This window comes from Bos indicus, chromosome 5 (assembly GCF_029378745.1).
Source record: "Bos indicus isolate NIAB-ARS_2022 breed Sahiwal x Tharparkar chromosome 5, NIAB-ARS_B.indTharparkar_mat_pri_1.0, whole genome shotgun sequence".
Classification (NCBI taxonomy): Eukaryota; Metazoa; Chordata; class Mammalia; order Artiodactyla; family Bovidae; genus Bos; species Bos indicus.
Genome location: NC_091764.1, coordinates 112940370 through 112962148, shown reverse-complemented (window position 1 = coordinate 112962148; position 21779 = coordinate 112940370). Strand labels below are relative to the sequence as shown.

The window sequence follows — 21779 nt, the reverse complement described above, 5'->3', positions numbered from 1 at the left end:
TGCTGTCTCAACTGTACCACCACCGGCCCCACGAGTCTCCTGCCTCCCTCCTGCCTAGCCTCACCTGGTCCCCAAGTGGGCCAACTCAAGAGCCAGACTGCCCCGGTTTGCCCTCCAGCTCTGCCACTTACAGGATGACATTTAACCTTTCTGTGCCACAATTTCTCCATCTGTAAAATGGGGATAATTGTAGCACCCACCTGTATATGGCTATCATAAAGATTCAATAAGCTTATCCAGGAGAAAGCACTCATAACAGCTGGCCACTAGCTAATCGCTGGATTGGTGTTTGTGAAGTTACTAAAAAATTTTAAACTCCCCTGCTGCTGCTGCTAAGTCGCTTCAGTCGTGTCCGACTCTGTGCGACCCCATAGACAGCAGCCCACCAGGCTCCCCCGTCCCTGGGATTCTCCAGGCAAGAACACTGGAGTGGGTTGCCATTTCCTTCTCCAATGCGTGAAAGTGAAAAGTGAAAGGGAAGTCGCTCAGTCGTTTCTGACCCTCAGCGACCCCATGGACTGCAGCCTTCCAGGCTCCTCCGTCCATGGGATTTTCCAAGCAAGAGTGCTGGAGTGGGGTGCCATTGCCTTCTGCATAAACTCCCCTAGTTCCTCTCATAAAGAAAGCTGAGCACTGAAGAATTGATGCTTTCGAACTATGGTGCTAGAGAAGACTCTTGAGAGTCCCTTGGACAGCAAGGAGATCAAACAAGTCCATCCTAAAGGAAATCAGTCCTGAATATTCATGGGAAGGACTGATGCTGAAGCTCCAATACTTTGGCCACCTAATGTGAAGAGTCAACTCACTGGAGAAGACCCTGACGCTGGGAAAGACTGAGGGCAGGGGGAGAAGGGGGCGACAGAGGACGAGATGGTTGGATGGCATCACCGACTCAATGGACATGAGTTTGAGCAAACTCCAGGAGATGGTGAAGGACGGGGAAGCCTGGCATGCTGCAGTCCATGGGGTTGCAAAGAGTCAGACACAACTGGGCCACTGAACAACAAAGTTCCTCTCATATGAGTCTCCTGTCCCAATCCCCTGGCACTGGGCTTCTCCTAGAGGTTACCATAAAACATCAACTCTCAGAGTTCCTTTTCAGAAAAGGAAACTTGGGTCCAGAGAACCCAAGGGACCACGGTAGCAGAGCCTGACTTGAACCTGAACTCACACCTGCCACCCGCACTGTGGACTGTACCAGACAACCTGCCCGGTCTGACTTTACACAGCCCTGCCTTTGTCCAGCTCAGCTCCTCTCCTTAGAATGCCCTTTCTCAACCCATCTTTCCAACACGTTATTCTTTTTTTTCCTTTCCAATGTTTTAAGTGGCACTTCTTGGAAGACCTTCCAACCCCCAGGGCAAAATAAATCTTCTTCCTCTACACTGGGACATTATTCAATTTGACAAGACAATAGTTGATCGTGTCTTCCTGGCACTTCCACGGGGGCCTGGGACACAGAGGGTGAATCAGAACCAGTTTCTGTCCTTGGGAGACTCAGGTTAATCATCCGTATCCTTCTCCTTTCCAAGCACAAGCTCCTCGGCAGTATCAAATCAGGCTCTGGCAGGCACTGGGAACTGAGCTCGGATCTCATGCTCGGGACCCAGTCTCCTTCCACCACCAGTCTGCCTTCTAAAATCAGGCTTCCAATAGCTGCCTGAGAGGACTTGCACTGGGCCAGCCCCATAAGACCATGGGACACAAGGCTAGTTCAGTGAAACTCTGGCCCTGGGGAGCCTACCGACCTTTCAGCCTGGGTCCTCACCCCTAGAGCGTTTGCCAGTTCAGACTGTCTGGGTCCCTGTTGTTGCTCTCCATATTTGGGATGGAGGTGGTCCAATTCTGACACCATGTAGCCCACTCAACTGTCACACAGGACTGGCTTCAAATCCAGCCAGGTGACCCTGGGTGACCAGCCAAGGTCCTGTGTTCCTGTGTTCCTCAGTTTCTTCATCTGTGAAATGGAGATAATAGTGCCTACCCCTCACGGAGCCGCTGGAAGAATCAGAGAAAATGTACACCAACGTCGCGGCGCAGAAGCAGTGGTGAGGAGCCCAGAATTCCCTACTTTTTCTCCACCCCAGCCACACCTCCTCATCCTTTCAAGCTCAAGATCCACCTGCTGGAGGAAACCTTCCCTAACTTTTCCAGGTTACCCTGAGAGCTCTCTCTTCTCTCCGCTCTCACCGCCTGGACCCCAGTATTGATCATCTTCTTGTTCTCTCATTGCTTCACTAGAGTTAACTTTTCTCTTTCCAGCCAGCCTTTAAGTGGCAAACTCAACCCAAGCCGACTCCACAGCATCACACTGTACACCATAAGAGGCTCTTGAAGACTAATTTGCTAAGGTAGGCAGGGCTCTGGGAGAGGGTGAAGATTTGCAGGCAGAAAACAAAGCAGGAATCCTAACTCTGTTGTGTGACTTTCCAGGAAGACCTTCAACTCTCTAAGCTTCAGATCTCTCATCTGGAAAATTAAGATTGAAAAATGTCGAGCTGACATGGTTGCTATGGAGGACAGATGAGAGAACATATGTGGAAACCCTTTTGTTATAAACTAAAAAGTGCTATTTAAGGGATTATTATGTTTGGATTCTCAAATCCAAACCTACTGATGCCTCAACTGTCCTATACTTAAGATTCAAGAGCCCAGATCATCCCACAGAGCTTCTTAGCCCCATATAGTCCACCAAAACCCACATTCTTTATTGTTCATCCTAAACAAAAAGCCAGCAGTCATTCACAGTATCCATGGAACCTCATCCCAGTACGAACGTGCATGCATGTTCAGTCGTGTCCGACTCTTTGTGACCCTGTGGATTGCAGCCCGCCAGGCTCCTCTGTCCATGGGCTTCTCCAGGCGAGAATACTGGGGTGGGTTGCCATGCCCTCCTCCAGATCTTTCTGATCCAGGGATTGAACCCAAGACTCCTGCATTGCAGGCAGATTCTTTACTGCTGAGACACTGGGGAAGCCGTCATCCCAGCTCAGGGATCACAGAAGTTTTCTCCCATCCTCAGATCTCAACCCTTCTGGAACATGTTTCTTCTTCCCAGCTTAAGGAAGCCCACACCTCAAACCTGCTCTAATTGTGATCTGCTGGGCATCATTTCTAGCTTGCAGTCCAATTTCCAAGGGAAGTAAAAATGGGGAAAGACAACCAAGGTGGGTATGCTTGTATTTGCAGAGAGAGGAAGAGGAAGATTTGGTAACAGAATGAAAGATTCTGCTGGAATTTTGTGTCCAACAGTTGCTAAACATACTATAATTATCCCATTTGTGTGAGGATTCAAGGATCTGCATTCTGCTATTTTCATGGAACTTGATGAACTGCAAGCTCTGAGGGAAAATGCTAAGAAGTTGGGGTTCAAAGTCTTGTACCCAGGACCAAAGTCCCAGTAAGCAGCCCCAGGAAAATGAAATCCCTGACAAAGCTGCTGGGGGCCCCCAGTCCCCTACTCTGGGCTCAGACCCCTTCTCCAGCCCCTACTTTTCCCCACAGATGGCATGTAGGCATCACACCCATCAGAGTCCATCAGAGTGAATCCTGATTTTTTTTTCTCCTGGGAATACTGCTTTGTCTCTGTTAAAGACCCCCAAATCAGGCACCTATAAACGTCCTAGTCGGTCAGATTTTAGGGGGAAATCAGGGAAAGAAAGGGGCAGGCCGGGAAGGGTCCTGAGGCCCGCGGAGGGTAGTAGAGGGGTCCGAGGCCGCCGTTGTGGGTGGCTCTCGGGGACCCATATTCAGGGGGCGCCCCGCAGGCACTGGAGCTGTCCCCCGCAGCCCCTGAGCGCACCTGGTCAGACGACGGAATTCTCGCAGGCCTAGGAGTCCTGGGACCGATCCCACGACCGGAAATTCCCCCCACCCAGACCGCGCCCCCCTTTCCTGCCGCCCTCTCCCCGCGGCCGGGCCGCAGGCCCCGGATCCCCGGGCTCGCGTGGCCGCCGCAGCCCGCAGGGGCGGCCCGTTGGCGGCCGCTGTCCTCCGCCCGCGCTGCGGTCCCTCCAACTCCCGGCGCTGCGGGGCCAAGGCGCACACAAAAGGAAGGGGAGCGCTGCCAGCGACGCCCCCGCCAATCGCCAATCCCCTCGAACCCCATCGCGGGGACCCGCAAAGGCTCCGCGCACCCCAAAGCTCCGGACGCCCAAGAGAGAGCCCCCATGCAAGAAATTCCGAGACACCTCCCGGGGGCTTGCAGAGGCGGCCAAATCACCCAGCGGCAGGTGCCCCCGGCCGCACAATAACTTTGAAACTTTGGGGCTGGGCGCGGGGGCCGGGAGGGGGAGCCCCAAAAAGAAGGAAAGGGGGATTGCGGAGGGGGAGGAAGCTGTGTCTTTATTTTTGCAACATGCACTCTCCAGGCGTCCCCAGCGCAGCTCCGGCCGGGCCAGGGGTCCCCGCGCCTCCGCCCGGCCCGGCGCGGCCCCCGGGTACCCCGAGCCCTTCCCGCGCCGGCCGCCCGTCCGCGGTCGGGCCCCCGGCCTCTGCCCCGCGGGGCTCGGGCCGCACGCTGCACTCACCTCGGCCGGGCTGCGCTCCCCGCGGGCCTGCGCCGAGCCCGATAAATGGTATGCTATGACTAGAGGTATGATTACGTTATTATTATTAGTAATAATAAGAGTAAATGCTATTTAATTACGGGCAGCCGCATCCTGCTCCCGGCGCCGCCGCCCCGGCAGCTCCGTCCATGTGGCTCCGGAGCGCTTTACTTTCATTTCCAGCCCTCCCCGCCGGCCGGCCGCTCGCGGCAGCACCCGCTGGAGGCTCGGTCTCCCTGCAGTCCCTCCTCCTCGGGTCCTAGAGCGCGGCTTCCCTCGCCGGGCGCCGGGGGTGGGCGGCGCGGGCCGCGCACCTGGGGGCGGAGGGGGCGGGGAGGTCCCCCTTCCTCGCCGACAGCTCATGCCTGGAATTCACCTTTATTTTCTTTGCAAGTGTCCTGCCCTCTTAGGGCTTTTCTCTTGGCGATTCTGCATTTCTGGGACGGTGCTGGTCTCCCTGAGCGCCTCCGCCCTTCTTCATGCGTGTACAGAGCACCCCCTCCGCCCCCGCCCCAGAGTTTCTAGCTGCTTTCAGTGTAGGCTCCCCCAAAACCCTAGGAGCCTTGTGCCCTTTTCAAGAGTGGGAACCCAAGGTTGTTGTTTGTCTAGGATCTTTCCCTAAAGGATGTGAGGCCGCTTAGAAGACCCAGTGAATGGGGTGGCAAAGAGTGGGACACGACTTGACGACTCAACAAAGAAGACCCAAAAGTTAAGGGGAGATCACCCGAAGGAGAAACCAGCTGTCAGAGGTCCAGGTTGAATTTGAATCCAGAGCTTCAGATCCAAACACCGTGTCATCCATCCCACCCTACCATTGATTCCTAGAGTTCTTTTCCCTCTTCATTTTACACACATGTATGTATATGCACATAAATTTCTTTATTGAGGGGGGACTTCCTTGGCGATCCAGTGGTTAAGATTCTGCACTTCCAATGCTGGGAGTGCAGGTTTGATCCTTGGTTAGGGAACCAAGGGGCTTCCTCTGTGACTCAGGGGTGAAGAATCCACCTGCAGTGCAGGAGATGCAGGAGATGCAGATTCAATCCTGGGGCAGGAAGATCTCCTGGAGGAGGAAATGGCACCCCACTCCAGTATTCTTGCCTGGAAAATCCCATAGACAGAGGAGCCTAGCGGGCTACAGTCTTCGGGGTCACAAAGAGTCGGACATGACTGAGCATTTGTCCCAACAGATAAGTGGTAAAGAATCTGCCTGCAATGCAGGAGACACAGGAGACGGGGGTGCTATCTCTTAGTTGGGAAGATCCCCTAGAGAAGGAAATGGCAACCCACTCCAATATTCCTGCGGGAAGATCCCATGCACAGACGAGCCTGGTGGGCTACAGTCCATGGGGTCTCAGAGAGTCAGATACCACTGAGATCCAGGCATGCAGGAAACTAAGATCTCACACGCTGTGCAGTGAGGTCAAAAAAAGAAAGTTATTTAGTGAGGATCAACTGTGAGATTTGTGAAGATTTTATCTTTATAAATGTTATCATTTCCACATTTGTGCCATACAGTCTTAGGAACTGGAGGTACATTACTGAGATGAATTTTAAACATGTGGCAAATGTTGGGAGGCACAAGAAACTTAAACAGTTTACCTAATTCTCACCATAATCCTGGAAGATTGGGTTTATCATGCTCATTTTACAAATAGAAAACTGAGTCAATTCAGTCACTCAGTCATGTCTGACTCTTTAAGACCCCATGAACGGCAGCATGCCAGGCCTCCTTGTCCATCACCAACTCCCAAAGTTTACCCAAACTCTTGTCCATTGAGTCGGTGATGCCATCCAACCATCTCATCCTCTGTCATCCCCTTCTCCTCCTGCCCTCAATCTTTCCCAGCATCAGGGTCTTTTCCAATGAGTCAGTTCTTCACCTCAGGTGGCCAAAGTATTGGAGTTTCAGCTTCAGCATCAATCCTTCCAATGAACACCCAGGACTGATCTCCTTTAGGATGGACTGGTTGGATCTCCTTGCAGTCCAAGGGACTCTCAAGAGTCTTCTCCAACACCACAGTTCAAAAGCATCGATTCTTCAGCACTCAGCTTTCTTTATAGTCCAGCTCTCACATCCATACATGACTACTGGAAAAACCATACCCTTGACTAGATGGACCTTTATTGGCAAAGTAATGTCTCTGCTTTTTAATATGCTATCTAGATTGGTCATAACTTTCCTTCCAAGGAGCAAGCATCTTTTAATTTCATGGCTGCAATCACCATCTGCAGTGATTTGGGAGCCCAGAAAAATAAAGTCAGCTGCTGTTTCCACTGTTTCCCCATCTATTTGCCATGAAGTGATGGGCCCAGATGCCATGATCTTAGTTTCCTGAATGTTGAGCTTTAAGCCAACTTTTTCACTCTCCTCTTTCACTTTCATCAAGAGGCTCTTTAGCTCCTCTTCACTTTCTGTCATAAGGGTGGTGTCATCTGCATATCCGAGGTTATTGATTTTTCTCCCAGCAATCTTGATTCTAGCTTGTGCTTCATCCAGCCCAGCATTTCTCATGATGTACTCTGCATATAAGTTAAATAAGCAGGGTGACAACATACAGCCTTGATGTACTCCTTTTTGTATTTGGAACCAGTCTGTTGTTCCATGTCCAGTTCTAACTGTTGCTTCTTGACCTGCATACAGGTTTCTCAAGAGGCAGGTCAGGTGGTCTGGTATTCGCATCTCTTTCTGAATTTTCCACAGTTTATTGTAATCCACACAGTCAAAGGCTTTGGCATAGTCAGTAAAGCAGAAATAGATGTTTTTCTGAAACTCTCTCACTTTTTCAATGATCCAGTGGATGTTGGCAATTTGATCTCTGGTTCCTCTGCCTTTTCTAAAACCAGCTTGAACATCTGGAAGTTCACGGTTCATGTATTGCTGAAGCCTGGCTTGGAGAATTTTGAGCATTAGTTTACTAGCATGTGAGATGAGTGCAATTGTGCAATAGTTTGAGCATTCTTTGGCGTTGCCTTTCTTTGGGGTTGGAATGAAAACTGACCTTTTACAGTCCCGTGGCCACTGGTGAGTTTTCCAAATTTGCTGACATATTGAGTGCAGCACTTTCACAGCATCATCTTTCAGGATTTGAAATAGCTCAACTGGAATTCCATCACCTCCACTAGCTTTGTTCATAGTGATGCTTCCTAAGGCCCACTTGACTTCACATTCCAGGATGTCTGGCTCTAGGTAAGTGATCACACCATCGTGATTATCTAGGTCGTGAAGATCTTTTCTGTGTATTCTTGCCACCTCTTCTTAATATCTTCTGCTTCTGTTAGGTCCCTACCATTTTTGTCCTTTATCAAGCCCATCTTTGCGTGAAATGTTCCCTTGGTATTTCTAATTTTCTTGAAGAGATCTCTAGTCTTTCCCATTCTATTATTTTCCTCTATTTCTTTGCATTGATCACTGAGGACGGCTTGCTTATCTCTCCTTGCTATTCTTTGGAACTCTGCATTCAAATGGGTATATCTTTCCTTTTCTCCTTTGCTTTTCACTTCTCTTCTTTTCACAGCTATTTGTAAGGCCCCCTCAGGCAGCCATTTTGCTTTTTTGCATTTCTTTTTCTTGGGGATGGTCTTGATCCCTGTCCCCTGTACAATGTCACGAACCTCCGTTCAGAGTTCATCAGGCACTCTGTTTATCAGATCTAGGCCCTTAAGGATTAAGTGACTTGTCCAAGGCAGCAAGTCTGACTGCAGAGTCTGTACGCTTTAGATGGCCTCCTGTGCTTTTCACTATCCACCTCAAGGAAGCCTTGGAAAGGGGTAGGGGAAGCACACCTGCACCATCGGCATTTCTCCAGCCCTTCCTTCCGTGGGTGCCATCGCTCCCCTCACTCCTCTGAGGTTAACAACAACAACAGAAAGGCAGTCTCTGGCATGAGGGGGACGTCCAGAAAGGAAAAGCCACGTCCACGCAGGCTCACTGTGGTGGGGTAGAGGAGGGTTGTGGCTTGTTTAAAATGAAGACTTCTAGAGAATTCCTTGGCCGTCCAGGGGTTAAGACTCCACACTTTCGCTGCAGGAGGCTCGAGTTTATTCCCACAAGCTTCATGGCCAAAAATAAAAAATTAAATGAAATAAAATGGAGACCTCTAATCACCCCCCACCTCACTGCTATCTCAGAGATTCTTTTTTTGGAAGAGGAGGGGCGTGCTACATGGCTTACGGGATCTCAGTTCCCCAACCTGGGCCACAGTTAGTGAAAGCCCAGAATCCTAAACACTAGGCCACCAGGGAGCTCTCAGAGATTTTGATTTAGTATTTCTGACAAGCACTGCTGGGTCACCTGTAAGAAATCCAAGATCATAGGTTAAAGGTATCCATAGGCCGAGCCTGGCAATTTAGGGAGGCTAAGTGGAAGAGTGGAGCTGTCACTGAGGCAACCTTAGGTAGACAAAGGTTGGTCGGAGTCCTAGCTCCAGGGCTTGCTAGTTATGTGACCCCAGGCAATCTTGAAGCCTCAGGCTCCTCAATGGTAACATAAAGATAAGAAAACCCAATCAACATAAAGTTTGTTTCAAACACTACATTTAAATAATACATGTAAAATATTTAGAACAGTGCCCAGCCCACGGGGGTGAATCCATGTTAGTTCCCATATCCCCTGTACAATGTATGGTGAAACATTCTTGACAGATTTATCAGATTAGGTTCCACTGTTACTATCAGTCCGGTTTTATGACTGAAGCTGTTGAGGTCAGCTGGACTACTGCATCTTGCCTCAAATGAACTACCTGGTGACGTGGTGATTCCACCATCCCAGGCTGCCAGTGGAAAAACACATATCCTTAAAAGAGGACTATTCATCATTCAGGTTGCAATTCAACTGGACATCGGATCTCCTCTCAGCTGCCGCCATCTCTAGAATTTGGTATCAAGCAGTTGTTGCCTGTTTCACAGTAAAGAAACGGACACAAAGCAGTTAATTGACTTGGTTAAGGTCACACAGGCTTCCCTTGTGGTTCAGCTGGTAAAGAATCTGTCTGCAGTGTGGGAGACCTGGGTTCGATCCCTGGGTTGGGAAGATCCCCTGGAGAAGGGAAAGGCTACCCACTCCAGTATTCTGGCCTGGAGAATTCCATGGAGTGTATAGTCCATGGAGTCACAAAGAGTTGGACACAACTGAGCGACTTTCACTTTCACTTCACTAAGGTTACACAGCTAAGAAAGAGGTAGAGACAGAATTCAATGCCAGGGCTGTCTACCTGTAAGATGTGAATGTGAATGTCATGATGTGACTATCTTAAATCTGAATGCATATCACTGATTACCTCCAAGGGCCTGTCATGGGAGTGGGTAGCTGGAGAATAGGAAGTGGACACTTGACCTTTGAGGAACTGACAGGTACATCACTCAGTTATCCCTTCTCCAGTGAGCACCTTCCGCTCCAAGCTTAGGCATGCCATGGGCTGGACCTCAGGGATGCCTTCTTATCACCTGGGAAAAGCCTGAGTGCATGGCAATCTTTTTCTTTTTTTCCACGCTGTGCTGGATCTTTGCAGTTGCCCACTGGCTTCTCTGGGGGCTTCCCTTGTAGCTCAGTTGCTACAGACTCTGCCTATAATGCAGGAGACCCGGGTTCGATTCCTGGGTTGGGAAGATCCCCTGCAGAAGGAAATGGCAACCCACTCCAATATTCTTGCCTGGAGAATCCCATGGACTGTAGCCTGCCAGGCTCCTCTGTCCATGGGGTCGCAAGAGTCGGACACGACTGAGCAACTAAACCACCACCACCACTGGCTTCTCTAGTTGTGGCACACAGGCTTAGTTTCCCTGTGGCATGTGGGATCTTAGTTCTCCAACCAGGGATTAAGCCCGCATCCCCTGCAATGGAAGGCAGATTCTTAACCACTAGATCACCAGAGAAGGGCAGCCTTAATTGCAATCATGTATACACTGTTCATTTACTCACTCAAAAACATTCATTGCCAGGCCTCACTCCTGGGACTGTAAGTAAACCCCTTTCCCCACAGCTCCAGCACAGTCCCTGGTCCCAGCCCTCCAGAAAGGGATCTTAACCTCGGGGTTAGGGAAAGACCATGAAGATAAAGTGCACAATTTTAGGCTTAGGTTGAGGGTAATGAGAACATTCCCCATAGGGTTACTATGAAGATTGAGTTCCTGCATGCAAAGTACTGTGTGATTAAATAAATAACACATTCTTCTGGGAAACAGTCCATAGAATTCCAATTCTCAGAAATGAAGATGGACCCATGAACCCAGAAGCTGAGATAGGTTATAACACAGTGGATGAAATTCAGGTGATAAAACATGCTCACATTTGTCCCCAGTATGCTTGAAAATGATCAAGCATACGGAAAACTGGAAGAACTATAGAGCCCTCTGTTATGCTATTCATGCGCAGTTGCTTCAGTTGCTCAGCCATTTCGACTCGGCGACCCCCTAGGCTGTAACCTTCCAGGCCCCTCTGTCCATGGGATTTTCCCAGCAAGAATACTGGAGTGGGTTTCCATGCTCTCCTCCAGGGAATCTTCCCAACTCAGGGATACAACCCGAGTCTCCTGAATTGCAGGCAGATTCTTTATTGCTGAGCCACCAGGGAAGCCCATATTATGCTCTGACTATTAAACTTTTTCTGTATTTGTTTTATCATATATTCATCCCTCCATCAGTCTACGTAATATTTTTGTTAAAAACAAAATAGGTAATTTTTAACTTTCTTCTCTGTGCTCTTTTACATTTATACTAATTTTTTAAATTGCTATCAGTTTTCATTTTAAAAATGAAATAATTTCCATTTTGAAACAAAAGAACTATTAAAAGGGGATATAATCTACTAAAAGAATTGGATACCAGGAAACCCTTCATACACATTAGACCCAAATTGAAGCTCCTCCCAGGCACTGTTTTCCATCTTACTCAACACTGGATTCTGGAATAATGCCTTGCACACAGTAGATAACTATTTGTGGAGTGAATGAGTTCTTTTGAGTATCATTTTTTTATTGAGGTTAAAAAGAAATCATTAAGGGAGCTCTGGGCTTGAACCTGGGGGGAGCCTGGTTTGAGTTATCTTTAACAAATAATGTAGTAATCCCCTCCCACTGGGGGAGGGGGCAGACTCTCCAGCAATGTGGGTAAGCCAGGCCCCCTTGCCTCTCTCCAGGAGGAACCTAAGGCCAGCACCCAGTTGGTTCTTGGGACTTTCTCTCCGCATTCCTCACGTGTCTGACATAGTTCAGGCATTTGTTTTTGATCTGACTAAATGGCAAGTCTGCAGCCTTGGTAGCTCTTCAGGAAACCAGAATAAATATTGTGTTATTTATTCCATTCAAAATTGGCAATTAAGTTTGTTTTTAGGCACCAGAATGGAATTTAAAACATTCAGTTCAAGAAAACCAAACTAATCAGAGGCAGTCTGCTTTTTCTCTTCAAAACATTAAAAAAAGAAAGAAAGAAAGCAGACAATAAAAGCTGCTGCACAATGGAGAAAGGGGTCTGGAACATCCACTCTCCTCTTATTCCCAACTCACACTCAAAAGGTGACTTATTTTGCATGTGTAATGAAAAAGAACCCCAGAGATCTGGCTTCCACTATTTCTTGTCTAAATTACTGTGTAATTTATGTTATTTGACCTCTGGGCTTTAGTTCTCCATTTGCTGAAAAGAGAACAGGGGCTTCCCTGGTTGTCCAGTTGCTAAGACTTGGTGCTCCCAATTCAGGGGGCCCAGGTTCAACCTTGGTCAACGAACTGAGAGTTTGCATGTGGAAACTAAAAGTTTGCATTGCCACAACTAAAGATCTTGCATGCTGCAATTAAGACCCGGTGCCTCCAAATAAATATTAAAAAAAGAAGAAGAAGAACAAAAGAAAAGAGGCAAGGGATGGCCTAAGATGGTTCCATCTGTCCATTCCATTTCTTTTCTCAGGGTCAGGCAAACAGACTAGTCTCTCTGAAAGAGAGAGTTGGAGAAAGTGAGGGGAAGAGAGAAAGAAGATGACAAATGAGTTGCTTGGAAACACTGATTTTTCAAGACTCTGTGTTGCAGGAAGTGGGACCCCTTCCAGGGCCCGAGAATGGGCTCTTGTCTAACACTCGGAAATGAATTGTCCAAGGAGACACATGCGCTGACAAAGCAAGAGATTTTATTGGGAAGGGGCACCCAGGCAGAGAGCAATAGGGTAAGGTCACTTAGGAGGACTGTTCTGCCACGTTCTTGCAGTCTCGGGTTTTATGATGATGGGATTAGTTTCCAGGTTGTCTTTAGCCAATGATTCTGACTCAGAGTCCTTCCTGAAGGCACACTCATCGCATCGCCCAGCCAAGATGGATGCCAGCAAGAAAGATTCTGGGAGGTGGTCGAACACATGGTGTCTCCTTTTGACCTTTCCCGAACTCTTCCCATTGGTGGTGGCCTGTTAGTTTCGTGTTCCTTACCAGGACCTCCTGTCTTAAAACAACTCATGCAAATGGTTACTCAGGTACTTGGCCAGGGTGGGCGATTTCAGTCAGTGTGCTTCCCCTAACATTTGGACTCAGTGTGCAAACCCCCTCCTCCCTTTTAAACTGTAGTCTCCCCATTTTAAAGGGGTTTGGGTGCTCGCTTCGGCAGCACATATACTAAAACTGGAACGATACAGAGAAGATTAGCATGGCCCCTGCGCAAGGATGACACGCAAATTCGTGAAGCGTTCCATATTTTAAAAAATAAAATAAAATAAAATAAAATAAAGGGGTTTGGGATAGAATCTAGATTCAGGAGTAACAAACAGAATCTGTGTTGCTAAGGGCCTGGATTTGTGATTTTTAGCTTTGAACGTGAACACCTTCAAGCAGAACACCTACCCATTGGTTCTCCACAGGCCCCATGGGACCCTGTTACCCCTGGGCTTTGAAGGCCATTGAGTTTCTGCTAAGAAACTTGCAGTTGTAAAAAACCCTGTGATCCATCACCCAGACAAGGAGGCAGGGAAGATTACCTCAGATGTTCTGCCACCCACTTCTCTCTTCCCTTCGGGAGGTCCCCATCAGAAGAGTCTCAGAAAGTAAAACTAGAAGAGGGAGGCTTAGGGTCATCCTAAGGAAAATTTAGACTGATTTGATCAGTCCTAGCCAGAATTTGGAGAAGGCAATGACAACCCACTCCAGTACTCTTGCCTGGAAAATCCCATGGACAGAGGTGCCTGGAAGGCTGCAGTCCATGGGGTAGCTAAGTCAGACACGACTGAGCGACTTCACTTTCACTTTTCACTTTCATACATTGGAGAAGGAAATGGCACCCCACTCCAGTGTTCTTGCCTGGAGAATCCCACGGACGGGGGAGCCTGGTGGGCTGCTGTCTATGGGGTCGCACAGAGTCGGACATGACTGAAGCGACTTAGCAGCAGCAGCAGCAGCAGCAGCAGCCAGAATCAGCTCAGGAATAACATCAGGCCTAGCTGGAAGCTTCTCAGACTTTTCAGATGATGATTCATTTTAAGGAAACATCCTGTGACCCTGACTGAAATCCAGTTCAAATGAGGAAACCTGTGGGCTGGAAGAAGCACAAGCTGGAATCAAGATTGCAGGGAGAAATATCAATAACCTCAGATATGCAGATGACACCACTCTTATGGTAGAAAGTGAAGAAAAACTAAAAAGCCCCTTGATGAAAGTGAAAGAGGAGAGTGAAAAAGTTGGCTTAAAGCTCAACATTCAGGAAACTAAGATCATGGCATCTGGGCCCATCACTTCATGGCAAATAGATGGGGAAACAGTGGAAACAGCAGCTGACTTTATTTTTCTGGGCTCCCAAATCACTGCAGATGGTGATTGCAGTGATTATGAAATTAAAAGATGCTTGCTCCTTGGAAGGAAAGTAAGGCCAACCTAGACAGCATATTAAAAAGCAGAGACATTACTTTGCCAACAAAGGTTCATCTAGTCAAGGGTATGGTTTTTCCAGTGGTCATGTATGGATGTGAGAGTTGGACTATAAAGAAAGCTGAGTGCTGAAGAATCGATGCTTTTGAACTGTGGTGTTGGAGAAGACTCTTGAGAGTCCCTTGGACTGCAAGGAGATCCAACCAGTCCACCCTAAAGGAGATCAGTCCTGGGTGTTCATTGGAAGGACTGATGTTGAAGCTGAAACTCCAATACTTTGGCCACCTGAGGTGAAGAACTGACTCATTGGAAAAGACCCTGATGCTGGGAAAGATTGAGGGCAGGAGGAGAAGGGGATGACAGAGGATGAGATGGTTGGATGGCATCACCGACAATGGACAAGAGTTTGGGTAAACTTTGGGAGTTGGTGATGGACAAGGAGGCCTGGTGTGCTGCGGTTCATGGGTCGCAAAGAATCGGACACGACTGAACAACTAAACTGAACAGAACTGAGGTACCTATGACAGGCCAGGACCCCAGAGAATGCTGCCCAGATAGAAACAGTACCTGCCTAGAGGCTCTTCAGATGAAGGAGGAAGCTGCCAAGTAGAATGTTAACTCTGTGAAAAAGCTCTCAGACCCACAGCTGTGAGGGTTCTGAAGCTTGCTGAGGGGCCCCACAGGAAGCTGATTCATTCAGGGTGGAGTCACCAGGGCAAGGAAAGCCTCCTGGAGGAGGTGGCATTTAATATGGGCTCTACAGCAGAAGAGGAAAGGGAGAAGGCAGAGGATCCACAACTCAGTAGCACTTCGGACTAGAGTCTGGAGCTTCTGTTTTCTCATCTCTGCTGGGAAGGGTAGCAATGATGCCCTTTTCCTTTGTGGTTGTAAAGATTAATTTAGTTGTATGTGGAAGAACCTGGCACATACGACATTTAACTCTGAATTGCAGGTAAAGCGAAAGCGTAAGTGGGTGTGTGGGCCGAGTTGTGAGAGGTAACTTTGGAAAGAAGTCTGCCTGTGTTGCCAGTGCTGATCTCTGGGAACTGGAGTTTCTCTGGTAAGGTTTACTTTTCTGTTTCTATCCTGTTCTATGTTGGTTGAAGTGTTTATAATGAACACCTTATTTACATAATGGTTAAAGAGTTCTTTGTGAAAAGAAAATAGCTACTTGTGTTCTGTTACTTAAAAATTCGAATCTAGAGAAAAGTAGCAAAAATGTTGAAAGAACTCCCACAGACCCTTCACCCAGATTCACTTGTTTACATTTTGCTGTACTTGCATTCTCTAACGCTACATATGAATGTATACATTTTTTGAGCCATTCCAGACTAGGTTGCAACATCATGCCTGTAATTATTTCAGCATGTATTTCCCAAGAACAAAGGCAGTCTCTTACATAATCAGGTACAATTTAAAAGGAACAACAGGTTTAACATGGAAACAATGCTATTATCTTTTTTTTTTTTTACAATGTTACTATCTAACATACAAATTTTTCTGTCTCAATATTGCCCTTTATAATAATTCTCTGTACCCCGACCCCAGGATCCAATCCAGGACTACGTGTTGCATTTAATTATCGTGTCTTTTCAGTCACGTTTTATCTGCAACAGCTCCTCAGCTTTTGTCTTTCACGACACAGACATTTTTGGAAGAGTACAGACACATTATTCCGTAACGTGTTCCTCAGTTGGGTACGTCCGATGGCCCCTCACGATTAGATTAATTTTATGCGTTGCGGGGACTGGATGGTGATGCTGTGGCCTCAGCACAGCGGGAGGTGTGCGATGGATGTCAGCGTCAGTGTAGCGTTAATGTGAACGTTAATATGGCTAAGGGTGGTGTGGTAGAGTTTCTTTGCTACAGAGTTACTATTTCCCCCCCTCCTTTTAATTATCAAGGAATTTGTGGCTATTTTGGGGAAAGTCCTCGAATGTCCTTCCAATTTCATGGGACAAAAAAAAGCGAGGTTTTCCCTTTAGGAAATGGACACCTCTTAGCTTGCGGAACAGATTGAGCTTCGAGTCTCCGTTAGCACCAGCCTTTGTCAATAAAGTTACGTGAACCTGAACCTTTCCGGAAGGGCGGAGCCAGCCCGGCCTCAAGGCATTTAGGGAATTGTAGTCTCCCTGGGAGTTCGCGGTTCAACGCCGCCCAGCGGCCTCCGGGAAAAAGAGCCAGAAGCCGCAAAAGGGAGGGCACAGAGGGACCTAGCGGAGGCGCCCTGGGACGCCGCGCGGGTATTATGGAAATGGTAGTTCGCGGGCGCGACTCTGCGGCGTCCAGCCGCTCCCCGCGCAGGAGAAGCGGACTACCATACCCGACAGGCCGCGCGCGCGCAGGGGTAGGGGAAGCCGGACCAGGCCTCCGACAAATCAAATCGAAGGAAAGAAACTGCCGGCTTTCAAAATCCACCTCCCTCCGCCATCATCCGCCGCCGTGCGGGGAGCAGGTGGTGTCGGAGTTGCGAGCGGCGAGAAGCGCTTGGGCAAAGCTGACGGACGTCTACCGGTGGAGCTGAGCATCGGGAGCCCCGGATCGGAGGCGGCGACCCCGACCTGACCTGACCTGACCCGGACCCTAAATCCGTCCGCGCCCGCCGGACGCACGCGCGCACTCCGATCGCCCCACGCGGCGGCGCAGCCTGTGTACGGTAGGGTCGGGGATCCCTTTCCTTTCCTTGTCACCTGCCTGGGGATACAGGCGGGGGTGGCGCGGCCCTGGAACCGGGCGAGGAAGGTGTGGCGCTTTCTGCATGCCCCCTCCGCTTTTATCCCCTGTGCCCTCGACCGCCGAGCGCCGAGCGGGTGGGAGTTTGGGAAGCCGGGAGGGGCGCTGTCCCTTTTCCCAAGCGGCGAGGCTGAGGCTTAAGAGAGGGCATCAGGCCCACCCGGCTCGCCCAGCCGGCAGCGGCGTCCCCTGTTCGCGTCGGTGTCAATCCGAGGGCGGTGAACGTCCGCCTGGGATCCCGGATGGGACTCCGGTGCGGCCCCGCCTGTCATTCGCGGCCCGAACTCGCACGTCGCTCTCCCGCCGCCGCCTCCCAAGAGGCCCACACCCGCCGAGGACCTGGGCTGGTGCAGCCTCATCCCCGGGGACCCTCGTGAGTCTCTGCCGACGTTGGGCAGGAGCGGTGGATGTGCACGGAGGCAAATGTGCCAGGCTCCTGCTCGGGAGGGAGAGGAGATGTTTGTGTTTACTTCGCTGCTGGCCCTTTGTAGACCTTGGACCAGTCAGTTCATCTCTCTGTGGTCCAGTTGCCTAGACTTTACAGTGAACGGTGTGTGTGTTGCCTAGTCTTTATAGTGGATAGGATGGGGTGTGTGTGTGTGTGCGTACTGGACTTTTCCAGCTGAGAAGTTCTGTGTTCCTATTTCGTCTGGACGCCTCACCACCGTTTTTCTAGCCTTAAATTGTCCCAAACTGGAATTACAAGGAGTGGGGTGGTGGCGGTGTCAGGCTGTTTTATGCTCAGTTTCATCCCCTCGTTCATTCGTGAAGCAGCTTTGAGATTCCCTGCCTCACGCAGCAGATAGAGTGATCCTGTCAGAATATAACGTCACATCACAGTTCCTCTTCTGCTAGAAACCCTCCAGTGGCTCCCTTTGTCATTCACAGTAAAAGCTTCGGTTCTTAAAATGGCCTTTGTGACTGGGGCCTCTTGTTAATTCTCTTTATCTCTTACCTCTTTTCTCCTTCTCTCTCTGTGTTCCAGCCCCACTGGCCTCCTTGCACTTCCTCTGACCGCCCCCCCCTTCCCCCACAAGAGCCTTTGCAAGAATGTTCTTCCCCCAGATATCTGCGTGGGTCAGTCCCCAGTATCCTTCAAGTCTTTGTTTCTTTCTTAATAATACCTTCTCTAAGACTCTTGCGAGTCCCCTTGTATTGGAAGGAGATCAAACCAGTCAATCCTAAAGGAAATCAGTCCTGAAAATTCATTGGGAGGGCTGAAGCTGAAGCCCCAGTACTTTGGCCACCTAATATGAAGAACTGACCCCTTGGAAAGGACCCCGATGCTGGGAAATATTGAAGGCAGGAGAAGGGGACGACAGAGGACAAGATGGTTGGATGGCATCACCAACTCAATGGACATGAGTTTGAGCAAGCTGCAGGAGATGGTAAAGAACAGGGAACCCTGGTGTGCTGCAGTCCATGGGGTTGCAAACAGTTGGACATGACTAAGCAACTGAACAACAACCACCACTCTATTTTAGATTAAATCCATTCCCCCCTCCCAAGAAAAAAGGAAAACAGCAAAGCTTCTTACCCCTATTCCTGTTTGTTTTTTTTCTTATCACTGTCTGAGACACTAAATAACCTTGTTCTTCCTGATCACCCATTCCTCTTTGGGGAAATGTAGTGATCCTTTCTGCCAATCTGCTGAACTATAAGCTAGAAGCTCCTTTTTTTCAGCAACTCTGTCCTCAGTCTATTGTGATGGTGGCTGTTGTGATGTAGAGACCTCTGGTCGCCTAGGAACCCCTGAGGTCTGTCCGCCATGGGCTGCCCAGTCTCCTGGCCAAGGTTGAAACGAGCTGTGCAGTGGGCTGTGCCCTGTGCCCCACCCCCAGAGTCATGCCAACGAGGGCAGTGGGGCATTCTTTGGGATGGATAACCTGGATCCCATAGCCATCTGTGTCCTGTTTGAGGAATGGGACCCTCAAACAGAAAGCACCCAACATGATCAGGCAGGTGTGTGCTCTGGGGAGACTCTTCATAGCCGTCAGACTGGGACTCGACTGCCATTCCCTGGGGACCCAGTGGTCAACTTACATGGCTCTGCTTGGTACCCCGCCTGGGGCAGTTGGGCAGAGGAGGGCTTGTAGTTAGACGGTAACTCTACAGAGGTTGAATCTTTGCCTTTTTAGAACTCTTCCTTGCTCAGTGTTTTTATTTCTCCCAGTGGTTTAGTGCTTGGGATTTCCTTATCCTGGGAGGTGGGCTCAGGCAGCTGAAATGGTCCTACCCGGCCCTCCCCAACCTGGAGATGCCCAGAGATCCTCTCTTAATGCACTTTGACCTCCTCAGTCTGCAGATTTCCAGAGGAGCCCACCAACGCAGCCACCATGGCCTCTGAAGATATTGCCAAGCTAGCAGAGACGCTCGCCAAGACCCAGGTGGCCGGGGGACAGCTGAGTTTCAAGGGCAAGAGCCTCAAACTCAACACTGCGGACGATGGTGAGTACCCGTGTGGAATGGCCCTGGAGGGACAGGGAGCACTTGTCAGGCCCGGTTAGCTTCATGATCACACTTGTCCTAGCCCAGTGAGGCTTAAAGATGTTTTGTCCGTGAGCACATTGTGGGCATCCCTGCCGGTGGCTTCAGGCCGGCAGGTGGGAAACGCCTCTTTGGGGGAATGGTTGGCAGCGCAGGACCACAGTGAGCTGCAGTCCCAGGATCCAGCCCTGATTTCTTACTTCAGATCCACCCCCGAGTTCACCGCACAATCCAGAGTTGGTCTGGGGACAGTCGTTGCCCTTCCGAGAGCGGGAAGGTTCCGAGCACTGCACCCCTGAGAGCAGTAAGGCTGCATGAAAAGGACAGTCCAGGGGTTTCCCTGGCGGTCTAGTGGTTAAGACTCTGCACTTCTACTGCAGGGACCATAGGTTCAATCCCTGGTCAGGGAACTAAGATCCCACATGCTGTGCAGCGCAGGCCAAAAAAAAAAAAGAGACTTGGGGCCCTCTTGGGAGTCTAGTCCACATAGTGAATGCCCCTGGGGAGGGATGGATGTGCTTGTCTGTGAACAGGCATCAGGCCTGGACAGAACTAGAAGCAGAATGCAGACCCTGTCTTTGCTTCTGTGGCCAGAGTATGGCTGGCACGCATCCACCCCGAATCCCAGGCATCTGGAAATGAAGGTGCCCGAATCGGGCCTCTTGAGGTTCCAGCCCAACCAGAGAAACTGGTCTGGACTTGCCCGGTTGTCCTAGTGTACAGGCAGACTGGCTCCCATCCTCCAGGCCAGAGACCGCTTGAGTCCTTGCACATTCCTAATGTCTCTGTAGGGCCTTAATCTTTAGAGTTCCTTCCTGTGCTTTGTCACTTTTGATCCTTGCATCATCCCTGGGAAAGGGAGGTAAACATGTTGCCATTTGATAAATAAGGAGTAAAGGACTCGGGAGTCTTCAGTAACTTACTCAAGGTGGTGTAGCCCTGAATAGCAGAGCCAGGATTCCATCGGAGGTCCAGCTGAGTCCCTGGTCTGGTGCGTCTCAGTGTACATTCAGCCCAGCTCAGTAAACGTGAATTTGCTATTAAATGCTGGTTGTTAACACTGAGTCACGTAGTCTTCAGTGCTGTACAAAGAGTGTCTCCGTTTATCCCCCCCGAAAAGGTCTGGAGGTAGGTTTCACCCCATTTTGCAAATTGGGAAGTTGAGGCCTAGGGAGGTGATAGGACTTTCCTAAGGCCCAGCTCTAAGCAGTGGAGCTGGGAAGAAAATTCAGGTTTGTCAGCTCCTAAAATAGATGCACGTAACCACTTCATTGGCTCAGGCTGGACGTGCCACCTCCTGCTTTGGCGGTCACCAGGGATGGGCAGCTTAGAGCCCGGGCCTCTGAGGAGCTCCTGACCTGGAGTAGGAATGAGGTCCTCAGACAGCCAACAGGAGAGAGATGAAACACAGTCTCAGAGACATGGAAGAGCTCTGGGAAGTAAGGTTGGGGAAGGGATCAGATGTTTTCCACTTAGGGAGAGGCTGGGAACCTGGTGGGGTCACAGAGAGTCGGATGTGGCTGGGCGACTTCACTTTCACTTTTCACTTTCATGCATTGGAGAAGGAAATGGCAACCCACTCCAGTGTTCTTGCCTGGAGAATCCCAGGGACAGCGGAGCCTGGTGGGCTGCCGTCTGTGGGGTCGCACAGAGTTGGACATGACTGAGGCGACTTAGTAGGAGGAGGAGGAGGAGGGCTCCAGAAGTTCCCGAGGATGAGCAGATATTTGAAGGGGAGTGGGCACCGCAGGCAGGAGAACCATGTGATTTGGCCCAGGAGCTGGGACACACAGGGTGGGCTTGAGAGAAAAGAAGTCAGAATCCCAGAAGGAGCCCTGGGCAGAGGCCCTTGAGTGCTGTATCAAGGGGCCTGGTGGCCTGATCGTGAGCCCAGAAAGGGCCTCTGTCTTGGCTGGGAGTGAGCAGGTGAGGTCCAAGGAAGGCCATGAGGCCATTGATTAGAACTAGGCCCCCAAAATTGGAAAACAAAACAAAGAACTAGGTCCTTTTCTCTGCTCACTGAGTCATGTAAGGACCAAAGTAAGGCCTTGCTACCTTAGGTAGCAGAGCCCCTGGGACTTGTTTCTTTGTGAGGCAGTCGAGGCTGAAAGGAGAACCCCCTTCCACACAGCCTGGTGACGGTTGGTGGTTAGTCAGGGCCAGCTGGGGCCCATCCCTG

The 21779-nt window shown here is 49.9% G+C and overlaps 2 protein-coding genes and 1 non-coding gene across 11 annotated transcripts in view; 2 read left to right on the top strand and 1 right to left on the bottom strand.

Moving 5' to 3' along the window:
- Positions 1-4804, bottom strand: part of ZC3H7B (zinc finger CCCH-type containing 7B) — a 56482-nt gene extending 51678 nt beyond the window's left edge. For 3 of the 4 annotated variants that reach the window (XM_019961872.2, XM_019961873.2, XM_019961874.2), the window contains exon 1: positions 4530-4804. The gene's annotated coding sequence lies outside the window, so the exon portion shown is untranslated. The remainder of the gene's footprint in view (positions 1-4529) is intronic. The other variant, XM_019961875.2, reaches the window with a different exon arrangement.
- An 8310-nt stretch (positions 4805-13114) lies between these two features.
- Positions 13115-13221, top strand: LOC139183392 (U6 spliceosomal RNA). The gene has a single exon (XR_011566980.1). It is a non-coding gene; the product is annotated as a U6 spliceosomal RNA (small nuclear RNA).
- Positions 13222-15151: 1930 nt separating this feature from the next.
- Positions 15152-21779, top strand: part of RANGAP1 (Ran GTPase activating protein 1) — a 28730-nt gene continuing 22102 nt past the window's right edge. Inside the window, exons 1-3 of one of the 6 annotated variants that reach the window (XM_070790482.1) lie at positions 15152-15440; positions 16836-17036; positions 19412-19561. In XM_070790482.1, coding sequence (XP_070646583.1) covers positions 19450-19561 — 112 coding nt within the window. In that variant the 5' untranslated portion in view covers positions 15152-15440; positions 16836-17036; positions 19412-19449. Of the gene's footprint in view, positions 15441-15498; positions 17037-17260; positions 17487-17823; positions 18502-18869; positions 19076-19411; positions 19562-21779 lie in introns of those variants that run through there. The other 5 variants (XM_019961871.2, XM_070790483.1, XM_070790481.1 and 2 more) reach the window with 5 other exon arrangements.